The 24,093-nt window shown below is 39.1% G+C and overlaps 2 protein-coding genes across 3 annotated transcripts in view; both read right to left on the bottom strand.

The window, feature by feature from the left end:
- Positions 1–24,093, bottom strand: part of LOC135535311 (NACHT, LRR and PYD domains-containing protein 3-like) — a 112,475-nt gene that overhangs the window by 77,059 nt on the left and 11,323 nt on the right. The window lies entirely within an intron of this gene.
- LOC135535312 (NLR family CARD domain-containing protein 3-like) lies at positions 7,333–16,399 on the bottom strand. The gene is given in 9 exon segments (XM_064961979.1): positions 7,333–9,021; positions 9,023–9,365; positions 10,010–10,056; positions 10,243–10,416; positions 10,901–11,074; positions 13,061–13,234; positions 13,454–15,236; positions 15,494–15,588; positions 15,789–16,399. Coding segments are annotated over 9 exon segments (3,066 nt in total). The 5' UTR covers positions 15,857–16,399; the 3' UTR covers positions 7,333–8,813.

Raw genomic sequence — 24,093 nt, forward strand, 5'->3', positions numbered from 1 at the left:
ATGACAGAATAGTGGATATTATGTTGTCAGAATAGTGGATAATATAATGACAGAATAGTGGATATTATAATGAAAGATTAGTGGATATTATAATGACAGAATAGTGGAAAATATAATGACAGAATAGTGGATATTATAATGACAGAATAGTGGATATCATAATGACAGAATAGTGGATATCATAATGACAGAATAGTGGATAATATAATGACAGAATAGTGGATATTATAATGACAGTATAGTGGATATCATAATGACAGAATAGTGGATATTATAATGACAGAATAGTGCATATTATAATGTAGTGGATATTATAATGACAGAATAGTGGATATTAAAATGACAGAATAGTGGATAGAGTAATGACAGAATAGTGGATATTATAATGTAGTGGATATTATAATGACAGAATTGTGGATAGAATAATGACAGAATAGTGGATATCATAATGCCAGAATAGTGGTTATTATAATGTAGTGGATATTATAATGACAGAATTGTGGATAGAATAATGACAGAATAGTGGATATCATAATGACAGAATAGTGGATATTATAATGTAGTGGATATTATAATGACAGAATAGTGGATATTATAATGACAGAATAGTGGATATTATAATGTCAGAATTGTGGATATTATAATGTAGTGGATAGAATAATGACAGAATAGTGGATAGAATGACAGAATAGTGGATATTATAATGACAGAATAGTGGATATTATAATGACAGTATAGTGGATATTATAATGACAGTATAGTGGATATTATAATGACAGAATAGTGGATATTATAATATAGTGGATATTATAATGACTGAATAGTGGATAGAAAAATGACAGAATAGTGGATATTATAATGATAGAATAGTGGATATTATAATGACAGAATAGTGCATATTATAATGACAGAATAGTGGATATTATAATGACAGGATAGTGGATATAATAATGACAGTATAGTGGATATTATAATGACAGAATAGTGGATATTATAATGACAGAATAGTGGATATTATAATGACAGAATAGTGCATATTATAATGACAGTATAGTGGATATTATAATGACAGAATAGTGGATATTATAATGACAGAATAGTGGATATTATAATATAGTGGATATTATAATGACTGAATAGTGGATAGAAAAATGACAGAATAGTGGATATTATAATGATAGAATAGTGGATATTATAATGACAGAATAGTGCATATTATAATGACAGAATAGTGGATATTATAATGACAGAATAGTGGATATTATAATGACAGAATAGTGGATATTATAATGACAGAATAGTGGATATTATAATGACAGGATAGTGGATATTATAATGACAGAATAGTGCATATTATAATGACAGTATAGTGGATATTATAATGACAGAATAGTGGATATTATAATGACAGAATAGTGGATATTATAATGACAGGATAGTGGATATTATAATGACAGAATAGTGGATATTATAATGTAGTGGATATTATAATGACAGAATAGTGGATATTATAATGACAGAATAGTGGATATTATAATGTCAGAATAGTGGATATTATAATGTAGTGGATAGAATAATGACAGAATAGTGGATAGAATGACAGAATAGTGGATATTAAAATGACAGAATAGTGGATAGAGTAATGACAGAATAGTGGATATTATAATGTAGTGGATATTATAATGACAGAATTGTGGATAGAATAATGACAGAATAGTGGATATCATAATGCCAGAATAGTGGTTATTATAATGTAGTGGATATTATAATGACAGAATTGTGGATAGAATAATGACAGAATAGTGGATATCATAATGACAGAACAGTGGATATTATAATGTAGTGGATATTATAATGACAGAATAGTGGATATTATAATGACAGAATAGTGGATATTATAATGTCAGAATTGTGGATATTATAATGTAGTGGATAGAATAATGACAGAATAGTGGATAGAATGACAGAATAGTGGATATTATAATGACAGAATAGTGGATATTATAATGACAGTATAGTGGATATTATAATGACAGTATAGTGGATATTATAATGACAGAATAGTGGATATTATAATATAGTGGATATTATAATGACTGAATAGTGGATAGAAAAATGACAGAATAGTGGATATTATAATGATAGAATAGTGGATATTATAATGACAGAATAGTGCATATTATAATGACAGAATAGTGGATATTATAATGACAGAATAGTGGATATTATAATGACAGAATAGTGGATATTATAATGACAGGATAGTGGATATTATAATGACAGAATAGTGGATATTATAATGTAGTGGATATTATAATGACAGAATAGTGGATATTATAATGACAGAATAGTGGATATTATAATGTCAGAATAGTGGATATTATAATGTAGTGGATAGAATAATGACAGAATAGTGGATAGAATGACAGAATAGTGGATATTATAATGACAGAATAGTGGATATTATAATGACAGTATAGTGGATATTATAATGACAGAATAGTGGATATTATAATATAGTGGATATTATAATGACTGAATAGTGGATAGAAAAATGACAGAATAGTGGATATTATAATGATAGAATAGTGGATATTATAATGACAGAATAGTGAATATTATAATGACAGAATAGTGCATATTATAATGACAGAATAGTGGATATTATAATGACAGGATAGTGGATATAATAATGACAGTATAGTGGATATTATAATGACAGAATAGTGGATATTATAATGACAGAATAGTGGATATTATAATGACAGAATAGTGGATATTATAATGACAGAATAGTGGATATTATAATGACAGGATAGTGGATATTATAATGAAAGAATAGTGCATATTATAATGACAGTATAGTGGATATTATAATGACAGAATAGTGCATATTATAATGACAGGATAGTGGATATTATAATGACAGAATAGTGGATATTATAATGACAGAATAGTGGATATTGTAATGTCAGAATAGTGGATATTATAATGTAGTGGATAGAATAATGACAGAATAGTGGATAGAATGACAGAATAGTGGATATTATAATGACAGGATAGTGGATATTATAATATAGTGGATATTATAATGACTGAATAGTGGATAGAAAAATGACAGAATAGTGGATATTATAATGACAGGATAGTGGATATTATAATGACAGAATAGTGGATATTATAATGTAGTGGATAGAATGACAGAATAGTGGATATTATAATGACAGAATAGTGAATATTATAATGACAGGATAGTGGATATTATAATGTAGTGGATAGAATAATGACAGAATAGTGGATAGAATGACAGAATAGTGGATATTAAAATGACAGAATAGTGGATAGAGTAATGACAGAATAGTGGATATTATAATGTAGTGGATATTATAATGACAGAATTGTGGATAGAATAATGACAGAATAGTGGATATCATAATGCCAGAATAGTGGTTATTATAATGTAGTGGATATTATAATGACAGAATTGTGGATAGAATAATGACAGAATAGTGGATATCATAATGACAGAACAGTGGATATTATAATGTAGTGGATATTATAATGACAGAATAGTGGATATTATAATGACAGAATAGTGGATATTATAATGTCAGAATTGTGGATATTATAATGTAGTGGATAGAATAATGACAGAATAGTGGATAGAATGACAGAATAGTGGATATTATAATGACAGAATAGTGGATATTATAATGACAGTATAGTGGATATTATAATGACAGTATAGTGGATATTATAATGACAGAATAGTGGATATTATAATATAGTGGATATTATAATGACTGAATAGTGGATAGAAAAATGACAGAATAGTGGATATTATAATGATAGAATAGTGGATATTATAATGACAGAATAGTGCATATTATAATGACAGAATAGTGGATATTATAATGACAGAATAGTGGATATTATAATGACAGAATAGTGGATATTATAATGACAGGATAGTGGATATTATAATGACAGAATAGTGGATATTATAATGTAGTGGATATTATAATGACAGAATAGTGGATATTATAATGACAGAATAGTGGATATTATAATGTCAGAATAGTGGATATTATAATGTAGTGGATAGAATAATGACAGAATAGTGGATAGAATGACAGAATAGTGGATATTATAATGACAGAATAGTGGATATTATAATGACAGTATAGTGGATATTATAATGACAGAATAGTGGATATTATAATATAGTGGATATTATAATGACTGAATAGTGGATAGAAAAATGACAGAATAGTGGATATTATAATGATAGAATAGTGGATATTATAATGACAGAATAGTGAATATTATAATGACAGAATAGTGCATATTATAATGACAGAATAGTGGATATTATAATGACAGGATAGTGGATATAATAATGACAGTATAGTGGATATTATAATGACAGAATAGTGGATATTATAATGACAGAATAGTGGATATTATAATGACAGAATAGTGGATATTATAATGACAGAATAGTGGATATTATAATGACAGGATAGTGGATATTATAATGAAAGAATAGTGCATATTATAATGACAGTATAGTGGATATTATAATGACAGAATAGTGCATATTATAATGACAGGATAGTGGATATTATAATGACAGAATAGTGGATATTATAATGACAGAATAGTGGATATTGTAATGTCAGAATAGTGGATATTATAATGTAGTGATAGAATAATGACAGAATAGTGGATAGAATGACAGAATAGTGGATATTATAATGACAGGATAGTGGATATTATAATATAGTGGATATTATAATGACTGAATAGTGGATAGAAAAATGACAGAATAGTGGATATTATAATGACAGGATAGTGGATATTATAATGACAGAATAGTGGATATTATAATGTAGTGGATAGAATGACAGAATAGTGGATATTATAATGACAGAATAGTGAATATTATAATGACAGGATAGTGGATATTATAATGACAGAATAGTGGATATTATAATGACAGAATAGTGGATATTATAATGACAGTATAGTGGATATTATAATGACAGAATAGTGGATATTATAATGTAGTGGATATTATAATGACAGAATAGTGGATATTATAATGACAGGATAGTGGATATTATAATGACAGGATAGTGGATATTATAATATAGTGGATATTATAATGACTGAATAGTGGATAGAAAAATGACAGAATAGTGGATATTATAATGACAGGATAGTGGATATTATAATGACAGAATAGTGGATATTATAATGACAGAATAGTGGATATTATAATGACAGAATAGTGGATATTATAATGTAGTGGATAATAATGACAGAATAGTGGATATTATAATGACAGGATAGTGGATATTATAATGACAGAATAGTGGATATTATAATGACAGAACAGTGGATATTATAATGACAGAATAGTGGATATTATAATGACAGAATAGTGGATATTATAATGTAGTGGATATTATAATGACAGAATAGTGGATATTATAATGACAGAATAGTGGATATTATAATGACAGAACAGTGGATATTATAATGACAGAATAGTGGATATTATAATGACAGAATAGTGGATATTATAATGTAGTGGATATTATAATGACAGAATAGTGGATATTATAATGACAGAATAGTGGATATTATAATGAGAGAATAATGGATATTATAATGACAGAATAGTGGATGTTATAATGTTGTCAGAATAGTTGTCACGTCCTGACCATAGAGAGCCCTTTTTTTCTATGGCAGAATAGGTCAGTGCGTGACTGGGGGGTTAGTCTAGTTTATTATTTCTTTGTGGGGTTCTAGTTTTGTTTTTCTATGTTAGTGATTTTGTATGATTCCTATTAGAGGCAGCTGGTAATCGTTTTCTCTAATTGGGGATCATATTTAGTTAGCTTTTTCCCACCTGTGTTTTATGGGATATTGTTTATGTGTAGTTGCATGTTAGCAGTCCATTGTAATCACGTATCGTTTAGTCTTTATTGTTTTGTTGTGTGGTTCACTTACTTAAAAAAAAAGATCTGAAACCCAGATCACGCTGCACGTTAGTGGATATAATAATGACAGTATAGTGGATATTATAATGACAGAATAGTGGATATTATAATGACAGAATAGTGGATATTATAATGACAGAATAGTGGATATTATAATGACAGAATAGTGGATATTATAATGACAGTATAGTGGATATTATAATGACAGAATAGTGGATATTATAATGACAGAATAGTGGATATTATAATGACAGAATAGTGGATAATATAATGACAGAATAGTGCATATTATAATGACAGAATAGTGGATATTATAATGAGATGATAAAGGAGATTCCCGTGTTGTACCAGAGATGATAAAGGAGATTCCCGTGTTGTACCAGAGATGATAAAGGAGATTCCCGTGTTGTACCAGAGATGAGAAAGGAGATTCCCGTGTTGTACCAGAGATGATAAAGGAGATTCCCGTGTTGTACCAGAGATGATAAAGGAGATTCCCGTGTTGTACCAGAGATGATAAAGGAGATTCCCGTGTTGTACCAGAGATGATAAAGGAGATTCCCGTGTTGTACCAGAGATGATAAAGGAGATTCCCGTGTTGTACCAGAGATGACAGAAAAGGAGATTCCCTAAAAACACACCACTTCAATACAGCTACAACCCCATTGAAGTTGACATTTTACACTGTTAAGGTCTGTGTGTGTGTTGTCATAACAGCTTCCTCTTCAACTGAATGAGTCCCATTTCTATGTACTGAACACAACCCCATTAAGTTGACTCCATTTACTGTACTGTCATATTCTGTGTCAGTATTAAAACATTTACACCTCTCTTCTTCCATCTATTACTGTACTGTCATATTGTGATCAGTATTAAAACATTTCCACCTCTCTTCTTCCATCTATTACTGTACTGTCATATTCTGATCAATATTAAAACATTTACACCTCTCTTCTTCCATCTATTACTGTACTGTCATATTCTGATCAATATTAAAACATTTACACCTCTCTTCTTCCATCTATTACTGTACTGTCATATTCTGATCAATATTAAAACATTTACACCTCTCTTCTTCCATCTATTACTGTACTGTCATATTCTGATCAATATTAAAACATTTACATCTCTTCTTCCATCTATTACTGTACTGTCATATTCTGATCAATATTAAAACATTTCCACCTCTCTTCTTCCATCTATTACTGTACTGTCATATTCTGATCAGAATTAAAACATTTACACCTCTCTTCTTCCATCTATTACTGTCCTCCATTGACTGTAATGTCATATTGTCATCGGTATTAAAACATTTCCATCTCTCTTCTTTCATCTGGTTGATTAACTTTATTAGTCACATTTGTCACATGTACATTTCATTCAGTGGAATTGAGTTTAAACACAAACAAGATTATTTGTTAAATTCTTGATGCAACAAACATTCTACAGACAACAATATGTACAAACATCAAGAAGCCCAATAACAACAAGATCAATGATTTCTAAATGAAAACAGTTTTACAACACAGTGTGGTGATTAATTATATTAGACTCTAGTTGACAATGTCTGTCAACTTCAATGGTGTTTATTCATGAATATTTACAATCATATGTTTACACACTAGAGAGCTATTCTAAGAGTGTTGTACTGAACCATGATGTCGTACTGAACCATGATGTCGTACTGAACCATGATGTCGTACTGAACCATGATGTCGTACTGAACCATGATGTCTTACTGAACCATGATGTCGTACTGAACCATGATGTCGTACTGAACCATGATGTCTTACTGAACTATGATGTCATACTGAACCATGATGTCGTACTGAACCATGATGACATACTGAACCATGATGTCATACTGAACCATGATGTCATACTGAACCATGATGTCATACTGAACCATGATGTCTTACTGAACCATGATGTCGTACTGAACCATGATGACATACTGAACCATGATGTCATACTGAACCATGATGTCATACTGAACCATGATGTCATACTGAACCATGATGTCATACTGAACCATGATGTCATACTGAACCATGATTAAAGGGAAACGCCATGTTGTATTTTTATTTTGTGTTTATATTTATTGTGGATCCCCATTAGCTGCCAAGGCAGCATCTCTACTTCCTGGGGTCCAGCAAAATTAAGGCAGTTTATACAATTTTAAAAACATTGCAATACCCGGGACAGACAGCAGCACTAACAGAAGCTAAGCCCAACAGTGCTGCAGGATCCCGGGACAGACAGCAGCACTAACAGAAGCTAAGCCCAACAGTGCTGCAGGATCCCGGGACAGACAGCAGCACTAACAGAAGCTAAGCCCAACAGTGCTGCAGGATCCCGGGTCAGACAGCAGCACTAACAGAAGCTAAGCCCAACAGTGCTGCAGGATCCCGGGACAGACAGCAGCACTAACAGAAGCTAAGCCCAACAGTGCTGCAGGATCCTGGGACAGACAGCAGCACTAACAGAAGCTAAGCCCAACAGTGCTGCAGGATCCCGGGACAGACAGCAGCACTAACAGAAGCTAAGCCCAACAGTGCTGCAGGATCATAAAATAATATAAAAACACGGTCAGCTTTACAAAAACAATAGACCTCTCGTTCAGCTTTCAGCTTCCAACAACAAACATATGTCGCGCTCAGACGTCAGCAGGTCCAAGTTGTGTTTCACAACGTCAATGGTGTTTATTCATGAATATTTACAATCACATGTTTACACACTAGAGAGCTATTCTACATTGTTGCTCCAGTGTGTCTTACTGAACATGACCAGGATTAGACGGAAACATCATGTTGTGTTTGACACAGGGACCACCTGACACAGGGACACTGAGGAGTCATAAACCAGAAACCCTGGATAGAGGGGCTCAGTGAATGTGGTTTGATATGTGTACAGGTGGGTCAGTGTGTCAGAGGAGACTCTGTAGAAGGACAGAGTGCCGGCTGGCCAGTCCAGATACACTCCTACTCTGTGGGAGCTGGAGGGGGGGGACGGCTATGGTAGTGGAATTAGTATTGTGCCAGGCAGTGTAAAGGTTGTCAGAGCAGACCAGACTCCAGGACTTGTCATTCCATCCAATCAGACTGTCCTCACCCTCTCCTCTCCTGCTGATTCCTTTATATGTCACTCCTATAACAGCCCTTCTCCCACTCCACTCTACCTCCCAGTAACAGCGCCCAGTCAGACCCTCTCTACACAGCACCTGCTTCCTGTAGCCAAATCTCTCGGGGTGATTAGGATATGGCTGATCCTCTCTCCCACGTGTCACCTTTCTGTTCTCCTCAGACAGAGAGAGGAGTCTGTTTACTGTGTTTGGGTCCAGTGTGAGATCACATGCATCTGATGGATGAAACCAGACACAATATTAGAACTTGTAACTTGAGACTTGTTGACTTGTTGAATGATCATATGTTATACTGTATGGTATTGTAAAACACACTTATTCACATTAATTACACACATACTCAAACACCTGTACGCATTGATGAACACACACACGCTGGACACATGATGTCGTACTGAACCATGATGTCACACACACACACACACACACACACACACACACACACACACACACACACACACACACACACACACACACACACACACACACACACACACACACACACACACACACACACACACACACACACACACACACACACACACACACACACACACACACACACACACACACACACACACACACACACACACATGTATGCATGCATGAATACTCACACATCTCTAATGTAACACGAACACGCCACACACATACACAGACACACACACACACACATACACAGACACACACATTGTCAAAGCAACTCTTTCTAAACGTTGGTGTCCCTGATTTCTGCTTCTGTAGAACTACAGCTGATATTTAATATGACCAAGTAAGTAATGATGGTGGTCTTCGACTTGGACTTAACTTGAATTAAGACTTATTCTTAGTCATATTCTTCACAGAAGTCAACACTCACATTTTCTAAGGCCAGGTTTCATTGCGTACTCTCCACCATGTTCCACACTGTAGCGGTAAGCAGAGGAACAGACAGTGATTGAGTGATACACGTCAACTCACACACTCACACATGCACGGATAAACACACAGTCAGAAATATAACTTTGTCCAAGTTGTGATAAGAATGTTTGTCTTAACTGGCCTGATAAGTCAAACATTTCTGATATGAACATTGACAAACCCTCTACATACTTGAGTTTCTCCAGTCTGCAGTGTGGATCCTCCAGTCCAGCAGAGAGCAGTCTGACTCCTGAGTCTCCTGGGTGATTGTAGCTCAGATCCAGCTCTCTCAGGTGTGAGGGGTTTGACCTCAGAGCTGAGACCAGAGAAGCACAGCCTTCCTCTGTGACTAGACAGCCTGACAGCCTGCAAAGAGTCAAATCATATTAAAACCACAATGATATTTTTGGTGGTGAAATTGGAGTGGCAGTATATTTTTTTAAACATGCCATATCTATTCATAAATGAATGAATGTGTATTAAAGTAGTCAAAAGTATAGTATTTGGTCCCATATTCTTTGAACGCGATGACTACATCAAGCCTGTGACTGTCATGATTGAGAAAGATCATGAATGAATCACTAATAATAAAGAGTGAGAGAGTTACAGAGGCTACAACAAAACATAGTAACCTCTCACCATTAACCTCTAACAAAAAGTGACATTCTGTACTGTCACCTAATATTAAACGTTTTTTATCTCAAATCTAAATTGCTGGAGTATAGCATACATTTGAAAACTGTAAGCTTCACTGTCCAAACACATATGGTGTGGACTATGTGTGCCTGGTAAACACATGTGGATCTTGGTGAACAGTTATCACTTGTTGACCAACTACAGAAATACTGACCTCAGAGTCTCCAGTTTACAGTGGGGATTCCCCAGTCCAGCAGAGAGCAGCTTCACTCCTGAATCCTTCAGGTCATTGTTACTCAGGTCCAGCTCTCTCAGGTGTGAGGGGTTTGACTTCAGAGCTGAGACCAGAGAAGCACAGCCTTCCTCTGTGACTAGACAGCCTGACAGCCTGCAAAGAGTCAAATCATATTAAAACCACACTGATATTCTTTGGTGGTGAAAATAATGGCAGTATAATTTTCAACATATTCAGATATGTCAGTGTCCTGAAACCTGCCATATCTATTAATAAATTAATGTATCATTATTGTAAATGATCATAATATTGCTTTTAGAGAGAAAAAAGGTTTGTATGAAAATTTGAGTATACTGGCACCTCAAAAAACATTTGATCTCAAATCCAAAATTCTGGAGTATAGAGCCACATTTAAAATGTTAGCGTCACTGTCAAAATAGATATGGTGTGGACTGTATACACAATTCCATCTAAGTCTGATACCTCACTGTCTGTCTTCTGACTGATACTTCTTCTTAAACTGGTCTGGTCAGTCTACTGGTCAGTCTATAATGTCACCTTTTATTTGAGGCTACTTTCAGACATGTCTGTGTTACTGTTTAGAACTGACTGATCTTTATGTATCTATTCCCCATTTTACAAAGTCATAAGTATCATGACCAAAACACTTATAGTGTATTAAAGTAGTCAAAGGTATAGCATTTGGTACCATTTTCCTTGCCAACAATGACTACGTCAAGCCTGTGACTGCCATGATTAAGAAAGACCATGACTGAATCATTAATAATAAAGAGTGAGAGAGTTACAGAGGCAACAACAAAACAAACTAACCTCTCACCATTAACCTCTAATTAAAGGTGACATTCTGTACAGTCACCTAATATTAAACTGTTTTCTCAAATCCAAAATACTGGAGTATAGCAGCAAATTTAAACCTGTAAGCTTCACTGTCCAAACACATATGATGTGGACTATGTGTGTCTGTATGATGTGGACTATGTGTCTGTATGATGTGACTATGATGTGGACTATGTGTGTCTGTGTGATGTGGAATATGTGTCTGAATGATGATGGGACTATGTGTAAACACATGTGATGTGGACTATGTGTCTGGTAAACACATGTGATGTGGACTATGTGTGTCTGTATGATGTGGACTATGTGTGTCTGTATGATGTGGACTATGTGTGTCTGTGTGATGTGGACTATGTGTCTGGTAAACATATATGATGATGTGGACTATGTGTATGTGTCTGGTAAACACATGTGATGTGGACTATGTGTCTGTAATGTGGACATGTGTGTCATGTGATGTGGACTATGTGTGTCTGTATGATGTGGACTATGTGTCTGGTAAACACATGTGTCTGGTATGATGTGGACTATGTGTGTCTGTATGATGTGGACTATGTGTGTCTGTATGATGTGGACTATGTGTGTCTGTATGATGTGGACTATGTGTCTGGTACACACATGTGATGTGGACTATGTGTCTGGTAAACACATGTGATGTGGACTATGTGTGTCTGTATGATGTGGACTATGTGTGTCTGTATGATGTGGACTATGTGTGTCTGTATGATGTGGACTATGTGTGTAAACACATGTGATGTGGATGTGGACTATGTGCCTGGTAAACACATGTGATGTGGACTATGTGTGTCTGTATGATGTGGACTATGTGTCTGGTAAACACATGTGATGTGGACTATGTGTGTCTGTATGATGTGGACTATGTGTCTGGTAAACACATGTGATGTGGACTATGTGTCTGTCTGTAAACACATGATGTGGACTATGTATGATGTGGACTATGTATGTCTGTGTGATGTGGACTATGTGCCTGGTAAACACATGTGATGTGGACTATGTGTGTCTGTATGATGTGGACTATGTGCCTGGTAAACACATGTGATGTGGACTATGTGTGTCTGTATGATGTGGACTATGTGTGTCTGTGTGATGTGGACTATGTGTGTCTGTATGATGTGGACTATGTGCCTGGTAAACACATGTGATGTGGACTATGTGTGTCTGTATGATGTGGACTATGTGTCTGGTAAACACATGTGATGTGGACTATGTGTGTCTGTATGATGTGGACTATGTGTCTGGTAAACACATTACAGGAACTCTGACCTCAGAGTCTCCAGTTTACAGTGGGGATTCCCCAGTCCAGCAGAGAGCAGCTTCACTCCTGAATCCTTCAGGTCATTGTTACTCAGATCCAGCTCTCTTGGGTGTGAGGGATTTGACTCCAGAGCTGAGACCAGAGAAGCACAGCCTTCCTCTGTGACTCCACAGCCTGACAGCCTGATAAAGAGATCATCATGACTTCACAAACACACTGTTCATTTAACACCAAACAACATATAGATTCATCTTCTGTCTCCTAGAATTGTATGGTCATTTTGTTATACTAATGTGAACACAAATGCACTGATTCAATATGTTATTCAATAATATATTTTTTTCTCTAAACTGAATAGTTCTTCCAGACCATTAGCACTTAAATGTATTTGATGTACTCACAGAGAAACTCTGGAGGCTTTGACCACTGGCAGCAGCCTCAGAAGACCTTCCTCTGATCTGGAGTATTTCTTCAGGTCAAACACATCCAGCTCCTTTTCTGAAGTCAGCAACACAAAGACCAGAGCTGACCACTGTGCAGGTGAGAGTTCATCACTGGAGACACTTCCTGATCTCAGGTAGCTTTGGATCTCCTCCACTAGAGAATGGTCATTCAGTTCATTCAGACAGTGGAACAGATTGATGCACCTCTCTGGAGAGGGATTCTCCCTGATCTTCTCCTTGATGTACTTGACTGTTTCTTCATGGCTCCGTGAGCTGCTTCTTGTCTTTGTCAGCAGACCTCGTAAGTACTTCTGATTGGACTCCAGTGAGAGGCCCAGAAGGAAGCGGAGGAAAAGGTCCAGGTTTCCTGTCTCACTTTGTAAGGCTTCATCCACAGCACTCTTGTAGACAGTAACTTCTGTCTTCAGTAGAAAATCGTTACTGGACGTTGTTTGAGGTTCGGCCATTAGATTTTCATTGTTGTTGATGAATGAGAGGAACACATATACAGCAGCCAGAAACTCCTGAATGCTCAGATGCACGAAGCAGTACACCTTGTCCTGGTACAGCCCACATTCCTCTTTAAAGATCTGTGTGCACAATCCTGAGTACACTGAGGCTTCATTGACATCAATTCCAGCCTCTTTCAGGTCTTCTTCATAGAAAATCAGATTGCCGTTCACAAGCTGTTGAAAAGCCAGTTTTCCCAGTGACAGAATGCTCTCTTTATTCCAGTCTGGACCTGTCTCTTCTTTCCCAAGATACTTTTCATTCTTCTGTTTGGTATGAAACACCACAAGGTGTGTGTACATCTCAGTCAGAGTCTTGGGCATCTCTTCTCTCTTATGTTTCAGCATGTCTTCAAGGACTGTTGCAGAAATCCAACAGAAGACTGGAATGTGGCACATGATGTGGAGGCTCCTTGATGTCTTTATGTGTGAGATGATTCTGCTGGCCAGGGCCTCATCACTGAACCTCTTCCTGAAGTACTCCTCCTTCTGTGGGTCATTGAACCCTCGTACCTCTGTCACCTGGTCAACACAACCTGAAGGGATCTGATTGGCTGCTGCAGGTCGGGTAGTTATCCAGAGGAGAGCAGAGGGAAGCAGATTTCCCTTGATGAGATTTGTCAGCAGAACATCCACTGAGGTTGACTCTGTGACGTCACAACAGATTTTGTTGTTCTGGAAGTCTAGGGGCAGTCGGCACTCATCCAGACCATCAAAGATGAACAGAACTTTGTACTTGTCGTAGTTGGAGATTCTTGATTCTTTGGTTTCCATTGAGAAGTGATTGAGAAGTTCAATCAAAGTGTGTTTTTTCTCTTTCATCAAATTCAGCTCCCGAAAAGGGAATGAAAATACAAATTGGACATCCTGATTTGCTTTTCCTTCAGCCCAGTCCAGAATGAACTTCTGCACAGAGACTGTTTTTCCAATGCCAGCGACTCCCTTTGTCAGCACAGTTCTGATAAGTTTGTCTTGTCCAGTTAAGGGCTTGAAGATGTCATTACATTTGATTGCAGTCTCTGGTCTTGCTTGTTTCCTGGTTGTTGTCTCAATCTGTCTCAGCTCATGTTCATTATTGACCTCTCCTGTTCCACCCTCTGTGATGTAGAGCTCTGTGTAGATCTTATTGAGAAGTGTTGGGTTTCCTTGTATAGCGATCCCCTCAAATACACATCGAAACTTCTTCTTCAGATTAGATTTGAGTTCACGTTGGCAAATCACAGCAAGTTCATCTGAATGAAGAAATAACACAGAGGATATTAATATTACTGTCTGATTTAATGCCTACAGTATTGTTATAATGTGCTATAATGCTTACATTGTAATCATCTATTATCTTACTGTAACTGTCTGTCTAAATGTGTAAGGTTTTCATTATACATTACACACTGGTGTGACTGATTTATATCATTATTGGTATTATTGATGGTATTATTAATTCTCTCTTGTCTAAATTAATCACCACAACACATCCCTGCTGGTACTGTACTTGATGAGGTCACTCGGTGTTGTTTCAGGTCTGTTTGCTGACTCTGGGAAGACTGACCACTGAGAATCTCTGACTCTGATCTCTCCTGTTGGTTTCTGTGGACAAAACATTCAAGGATTGCACAAACACACACAGGGAGGGAATGTTAAATATTGTTTCAGGACTTTGAAAATGGAAAAAAGGATTAGCCTATGGATTATTAAAACAACAAAAAGAAATTGAAAAATGGGAGAGGAGAAATGACTAGAGACAGTGTTGTTTAACTCACTGACCATGATCCTTGAGTTCTTCTTACCTTTGTTCAGTAGAAAAGTCTCCCTCTCTAAACCGTATAGGTGTACCCATAGACCGGTCACTCTTCATGGACAGACCGCTGGGCACAGGGGAGGCTGGTCTCTCCTGCTTGATTGGGCTTCAACACAACAGAGACAAATATTATGTCTCTCATCTACTCTGAGCTCAGATGGGGAAACATAAGAAGAGTTTCATTCCAAAACACGATACTTTTCTAAATAATAAAACATACAGTGGGGAGAACAAGTATTTGATACACTGCCGATTTTGCAGGTTTTCCTACTTCCTACTTCCAAAGCATGTAGAGGTCTGTCATTTTTATCATAGGTACACTTCAACTGTGAGAGATGGAATCTAAAACAAAAATCCTGACGAGAGAGCACATGTTCTATTCCAGGTGAAATTGTGCATCATTAGCTCATTGTCATGGATTTATCCAAATAAATGTCATTAGAAAACAGCTAAAACAAATGGAAATGCAGCTACTTTGCTGCTTTTCTGGCTGCACTCTTTGACGTGACTGTAAGTTATCTGTAGTTGTCTAGCTAGAGAGGGATAAGAACGTTACCACCCAGTTTGGCAATGGATCATTTAGAACGAACAAAAAAAAGACTTAACTACTGGGTCTCATCCATAGATACAGAACAAAAAGACTTAACTACTGGGTCTCATCCATAGATACAGAACAAAAGACTTAACTACTGGGTCTCATCCATAGATACAGAACAAACAGACTTAACAAAAACACTTAACTACTGGGTCTCATCCATAGATACAGAAGAAAAACTTGACTTAACTACTGGGTGTCATCCATAGATACAGAAGAAAAGACTTAACTACTGGGTCTCATCCATAGATAAACAGAACAAAAACAGACTTAACTACTGGGTCTCATCCATAGATACAGAACAAAAAACTTAACTACTGGGTCTCATCCATAGATACAGAACAAAATTACTTAACTACTGGGTCTCATCCATAGATACAGAACAAAAATAATTAACTCACTGTTTGTTAATCCATAGATACAGAACAAAATGACTTAACTACTGGGTCTCATCCATAGATTTTCTAAACAGAACAAAATGTAGACTTAACTACTGGGTCTCATCCATAGATACAGAACAAAAATACTTAACTACTGGGTCTCATCCATAGATACAGAACAAAAAGACTTAACTACTGGGTCTCATCCATAGATACAGAACAAAAACTTAACTACTGGGTCTCATCCATAGATACAGAACAAAAAAGGTAGACTTAACTACTGGGTCTCATCCATAGATACAGAACAAAAATACTTAACTACTGGGTCTCATCCATAGATACAGAACAAAAACACTTAACGACTGGGTCTCATCCATAGATACAGAACAAAAAGACTTAACTACTGGGTCTCATCCATAGATACAGAACAAAAAGACTTAACGACTGGGTCTCATCCATAGATACAGAACAAAAACACTTAACTACAGGGTCTCAATCCATAGATACAGAACAAAAAACTTAACTACTGGGTCTCATCCATAGATACAGAACAAAAAGACTTAACTACTGGGTCTCATCAACATAGATTACAGAACAAAAACACTTAACTACTGGGTCTCATCCATAGATACAGAACAAAAACAGGTTAACTACTGGGTCTCATCCATAGATACAGAACAAAAACACTTAACTACTGGGTCTCATCCATAGATACAGAAATGCAAAAACACTGTAACTACTGGGAAATCTCATCCATAGATACAGAACAAAAACAGACTTACAGTGAAATGCTGAATACAGTGAAATGCTGAGGTGGGTCTCATCCATAGATACAGAACAAAAGGTAGACTTAACTGAAATGCTGAATACAACAGGTCCAGGTAGATACAGAACAAAAACACTTAACTACTGTGTCTCATACCAGGTAGATACAGAACAAAAACAGAGACTTAACGAAATGGGTCTCATCCAACAATGATTTTACAGAAAATACAAAAAGACTTAACTACTGGGATCATCCATAGATACAGAACAAATAATTAAAGACTTAACTACTGTGGAGGCTCTCAGGCAACCGGAACAGAGTCAATAGAAAGTAACCATGAGCAATCATTTCTGATGTGATTGGGATACAGCATTTGGAAATAAACTCTTCATATGAACAAACTTGTCATCTCACCTTTTACTGTGGTGTCATGTTCCCCAGAGAGTCTCATTTTAGAGGCAGGGCCAATGTCCTATCTCTCCCCAGAGTCAGAGTCATTTTAAGACCACTGACAACTAAACAGAGATCCAGCATGTTGGTTGTGGTTAACAGAGTGACAACTAATTCTTGAATGTCAATTGTTCATAATAATCATTATGTCTCAGAAATAAAAACATTTACTAACAGACACATCGAAACAGTCAGATGATTTAATGAATTCACATGATTATGTAGTTAGTTGTGACATCTCTTCTCCATGGTAACTGTCAATAATACTAATAATAATAAGTCACTGTTTGTTAAGGTAGTTCTAGACAGTGCAGCAACACAAGGCCATGTCTCACACTTATTTGTATTCACTAAAAGTAGGCTGTTATCTATCATTCTGTTATTTTCTAAACAAACCTGAAAATGTAGACTGAAGGGCTGTAATGGGAATGATTGATCTGAGGGGGCTCTGGGAATCATTTATACAGTGAATACATACACCTTACAGTGAAATGCTGAATACAACAGGTGTAGGTAGACCTTACAGTGAAATGCTGAATACAACAGGTGTAGGTAGACCTTACAGTGAAATGCTGAATACAACAGGTGTAGGTAGACCTTACAGTGAAATGCTGAATACAACAGGTGTAGGTAGACCTTACAGTGAAATGCTGAATACAACAGGTGTAGGTAGACCTTACAGTGAAATGCTGAATACAACAGGTGTAGGTAGACCTTACAGTGAAATGCTGAATACAACAGGTGTTCAGGTAGACCTTACAGTGAAATGCTGAATACAACAGGTGTAGGTAGACCTTACAGTGAAATGCTGAATACAACAGGTGTAGGTTCAGACCTTACAGTGAAATGCTGAATACAACAGGTGTAGGCTATATACAGGGGGTACCTTACAGTGAAATGCTGAATACAACAGGTGTACTGGTAGAGTCAATGTGGAATGCTAATACAACAGGTGTAGAGTCAGACTATACAGTGAAATGTGGAATATAACAGGTGTACTGGTACAGAGTCAATGTGGAGGCTATATACAGTGAAATGCTGAATACAACAGGTGTACTGGTTCAGAGTCAATGTGGAGGCTATACAGTGAAATGCTGAATACAACAGGTGTAGGTAGACCTTACAGTGAAATGCTGAATACAACAGGTGTAGGTTCAGACCTTATAAAGGGGGTGAAGATGTCAATACAACAGGTGTAGGTAGACCTTACAGTGAAATGCTGAATACAACAGGTGTAGGTAGACCTACAGTGAAATGCTGAATACAACAGGTGTAGGTAGACCTTACAGTGAAATGCTGAATACAACAGGTGTAGGTAGACCTTACAGTGAAATGCTGAATACAACAGGTGTAGGTCAATGACCTATATACAGTGAAATGCTGAATACAACAGGTGTAGGTAGACCTACAGTGAAATGCTGAATACAACAGGTGTAGGTAGACCTACAGTGAAATGTGAATACAACAGGTGTAGGTAGACCTGGTACAGTGAAATGCTGAATACAACAGGTGACTAGGTAGACCTTACAGTGAAATGCTGAATACAACAGGTGTAGGTAAACCTTTTGAGTGAAATGCTGAATACAACAGGTGTAGGTTTTTCTCTTCAGACTGTCTTACAGTGAAATGCTGAATACAACAGGTGTAGGTGTGACCTTTCAGTGAAATGCTGAATACAACAGGTGTAGGTCTCAGACCTTACAGTGAAATGCTGAATACAACAGGTGTAGGTAGACCTTACAGTGATCTGCTGAATAAAACAGGTGTAGGGTAGACCTTAAGGACAGTGAAATGCTGAATAAAACAGGTGTAGGTAGACCTTCCAACCAGTGAAATGGCTGAATACAAAGGACTAGGTAGACCTTACAGTGAAATGCTGAATAAAACAGGTGTAGGTAGACTTACAGTGAAATGCTGAATACAACAGGACTTAGCTGTAGACCTTACAGTGAAATGCTGGCCCATACAACAAAGGTGTGCTGTAGACCTTCCAGTGAAATCTGGCCCATAGAGACAAAGGACTGTGCTGTGGCCCTTCCACCAGTCTGGCCCATAGATGCTGAATACAACCAGCCATCTGGCCCATAGAGACTAGACTGTGCTGTGGTCTCCAAATGCCATCTGGCCCATAGAGACTAAAGGACTGTGCTGTAGACCTCTCCAACCAGTGAAATGCTGAATACAACAGGTGTGGCTGTGGCCCTCTCCAACCAGCCATCTGGCCCATAGTGAAAAGGACTGCTGAATACAACCAGGTCTGGCCCATAGGTAAAGACCTTGCTGTGAACCAGCTCTGGCCCATACAACAGGACTAGGTAGACCTTCCAACCAGCCATCTGGCCCATGAATAAAACAGGTGTAAAGGCCCTCTAACCAGCCATCTGGCCCATAGAGACTAAAGGACTATGCTGTGGCCCTCTCCAGGTAGACCTTAAGTGACTATGCTGTGATTCAACAGGTCTGTAGAGTAAAGGACTATGCTGTGAAATGCCATGGCCCATAGAGACTAAAGGTGTAGCTGTGGCCCTTAACCAGCCATCTGGCCCAATAGACAAAGGACTAGCTGTGGACCTCTAACCAGCCATCTGGCCCATGAGACAAAGGTGTGCTGTGGCCCCTTAACCAGCCATGGCCCAAATGCTGAAGGACTGGCTGTGGCCCTCTCTAGGTAGAGACCTTTGCAGTGAAAGCCATCTGGCCCATACAACAAAGGACTGTGCTGTGGCCCTTCTAACCAGTGATCTGGCCCATGAATACAAAGGACTGTGCTGTGGCCCTTCTAACAGTGATCTGCCCATGAGATACAAAGGACTGTGCTGTAGACCTCTCTAACCAGTGAAATCTGAATACAGACTAAAGGACTGTGCTGTGGCCCTCTCCAACCAGCCATCTGGCCCATGAGAGACAAAGGTGTGGTGGCCCTCTACCAGTCATCTGGCCCATGAAGACAAAGGACTGTGCTGTGGCCTCTAACCAGTGAAATCTGGCCCATAGAGACAAAGGTGTGGTAGACCTTACAGTGAAATGCTGAATGCAACAGGTGTAGTAGACATCTGGCCCATACAGTGAAATGCTGTACTTACAAGCCCTTAACCAACAATGCAGTTTTAAGAATAAGACTAAAAAGTAAGAGCCATAAGAAAAACAAATAATTAAAGAGCCATCTGGCAGAGTCAATGTGGAGGCTATATCCAACCAGCCATCTGGCCCATGGAACAGAGTCAATGTGGAGGCCATCTGGCCCATAGAGACTAAAGGACTGGCTGTGGACCGGTCCACAGAGTCAATGTGGAGGCTATATACTGGGGCTGTGGCCGGTACAGATCTGGCAATGTAAAGGACTGGCTATATAACAGCCATCTGGCCCATAGGACTACCGGACTACAGTGTCAATGCCATCTGGCCATAGGCTATATACTGGGCTGTGGACCTCTCCAACAGAGTCATGTGGCCCATAGAGACTATAGGACTGTGGTGGCCCTCTCACCAGCCATCAGAGTCAATGTGGAGGCTATCTGGCCCATAGAGACTAAAGGACTATGCTGTGGCCCTCTCCACCAGCCATCAGAGTCAATGTGGAGGCCCTATCCAACCAGCCATCTGGCCCAGAGACAAAGGACTGGAGTGGCCCTATACCAGGGCCCATAGAGACTAAAGGACTAGAGTGGCCCTCTCCAATGCCATCTGGCCCATAGAGACTAAAGGACTGTGCTGTGGCCTCTCCAACCAGCCATCTGGCTATATACAGGGGGAACCGGCCCATAGAGACTCAAGGACTGTGCTGTGGCCTATATACCAGCCATCTGGCCCATAGAATCTAAAGGACTATATACAGTGGCCCTCTTCAACCAGCCATCTGGCCCATAGAGACTAAAGGACTGTGCTGTGGCCCTCTCCAACCAGCCATCTGGCCCATAGAGACTAAAGGACTGTGCTGTGGATCATCTGGCCCATAGAGACTATAGGACTAGCTGTGGCCCTTCAGAGCCATCTGGAGGCCATAGAGACTAAAGGACTGTGCTGTGGCCCTCTCCAACCAGCCATCTGGCCCATAGAGACTAAAGGACTATGCTGTGGCCCTCTCCAACCAGCCATCTGGCCCATAGAGACTAAAGGACTATGCTGTGGCCCTCTCCAACCAGCCATCTGGCCAGTAGAGACTAAAGGACTGTGCTGTGGACCTCTCCAACCAGCCATCTGGCCCATAGAGACTAAAGGACTGTGCTGTGGCCCTCTCCAACCAGCCATCTGGCCCATAGAGACTAAATCTGGACTATGGACTGTGGCCCTCTCCAACCAGCCATCTGGCCCATAGAGACTAAAGGACTATGCTGTGGCCCTCTCCAACCAGCCATCTGGCCCATAGAGACTAAAGGACTGTGCTGTGGCCCTCTCTGGCCCAAGAGACCAGTGGCCATCTGGCCCATAGAGACTAAAGGACTGTGCTGTGGCCCTCTCCAACCAGCCATCTGGCCCATAGAGACTAAAGGACTATGCTGTGGACCCCTCTCCAACCAGCCATCTGGCCCATAGAGACTAAAGGACTGTGCTGTGGCCCTCTCTAACCAGCCATCTGGCCCATAGAGACTAAAGAACTGTGCTGTGGACCTCTCCAACCAGCCATCTGGCCCATAGAGACTAAAGGACTGTGCTGTGGCCCTCTCTAACCAGCCATCTGGCCCATAGAGACTAAAGGACTGTGCTGTGGCCCTCTCTAACCAGCCATCTGGCCCATAGAGACTAAAGGACTATGCTGTGGCCCTCTCTAACCAGCCATCTGGCCCATAGAGACTAAAGGACTGTGCTGTGGCCCTCTCTAACCAGCCATCTGGCCCATAGAGACTAAAGGACTGTGCTGTGGCCCTCTCCAACCAGCCATCTGGCCCATAGAGACTAAAGGACTGTGCTGTGGCCCTCTCCAACCAGCCATCTGGCCCATAGAGACTAAAGGACTGTGCTGTGGCCCTCTCCAACCAGCCATCTGGCCCATAGAGACTAAAGGACTATGCTGTGGCCCCCTCCAACCAGCCATCTGGCCCATAGAGACTAAAGGACTGTGCTGTGGCCCTCTCCAACCAGCCATCTGGCCCATAGAGACTAAAGGACTGTGCTGTGGACCTCTCCAACCAGCCATCTGGCCCATAGAGACTAAAGGACTGTGCTGTGGCCCTCTCCAACCAGCCATCTGGCCCATAGAGACTAAAGGACTGTGCTGTGGCCCTCTCCAACCAGCCATCTGGCCCATAGAGACTAAAGGACTGTGCTGTGGCCCTCTCCAACCAGCCATCTGGCCCATAGAGACTAAAGGACTGTGCTGTGGCCCTCTCCAACCAGCCATCTGGCCCATAGAGACTAAAGGACTGTGCTGTGGCCCCCTCTCCAACCAGCCATCTGGCCCATAGAGACTAAAGGACTGTGCTGTGGCCCTCTCCAACCAGCCATCTGGCCCATAGAGACTAAAGGACTATGCTGTGGCCCTCTCCAACCAGCCATCTGGCCCATAGAGACTAAAGGACTATGCTGTGGCCCTCTCCAACCAGCCATCTGGCCCATAGAGTCTAAAGGACTATGCTGTGGCCCTCTCCAACCAGCCATCTGGCCCATAGAGACTAAAGGACTATGCTGTGGCCCTCTCTGGCCCAACCAGCCATCTGGCCCATAGAGACTAAAGGACTGTGCTGTGGCCCTCTCAAACCAGCCATCTGGCCCATAGAGACTAAAGGACTGTGCTGTGGCCCTCTCCAACCAGCCATCTGGCCCATAGAGACTAAAGGACTGTGATGTGGCCCTCTCCAACCAGCCATCTGGCCCATAGAGACTAAAGGACTATGCAGTCTATGCTGCACAGAACATCAAGTCATCTCTGAACTGGACACTAGAGAATTGCACTACACTGCATTTGTACTCTTTTCTGTTATCTCTCTTAGATATATTTATGCAAATCAACTGTTTACCCACTGTACTGTATTTAAGTGATAATGCCCGAAAAGCCGTTGTTTGGAAGACAGCTTTGCACACGCTTGGCAGTGTCGTATTTTGAAACATGCTTGAATAAACTAAGCAGCCAATGGGCAGAGGGCAGCATCATGTGTCTGATTCTCTG

Source organism: Oncorhynchus masou, unplaced genomic scaffold (assembly GCF_036934945.1).
Source record: "Oncorhynchus masou masou isolate Uvic2021 unplaced genomic scaffold, UVic_Omas_1.1 unplaced_scaffold_477, whole genome shotgun sequence".
Lineage (NCBI taxonomy): Eukaryota > Metazoa > Chordata > Actinopteri > Salmoniformes > Salmonidae > Oncorhynchus > Oncorhynchus masou.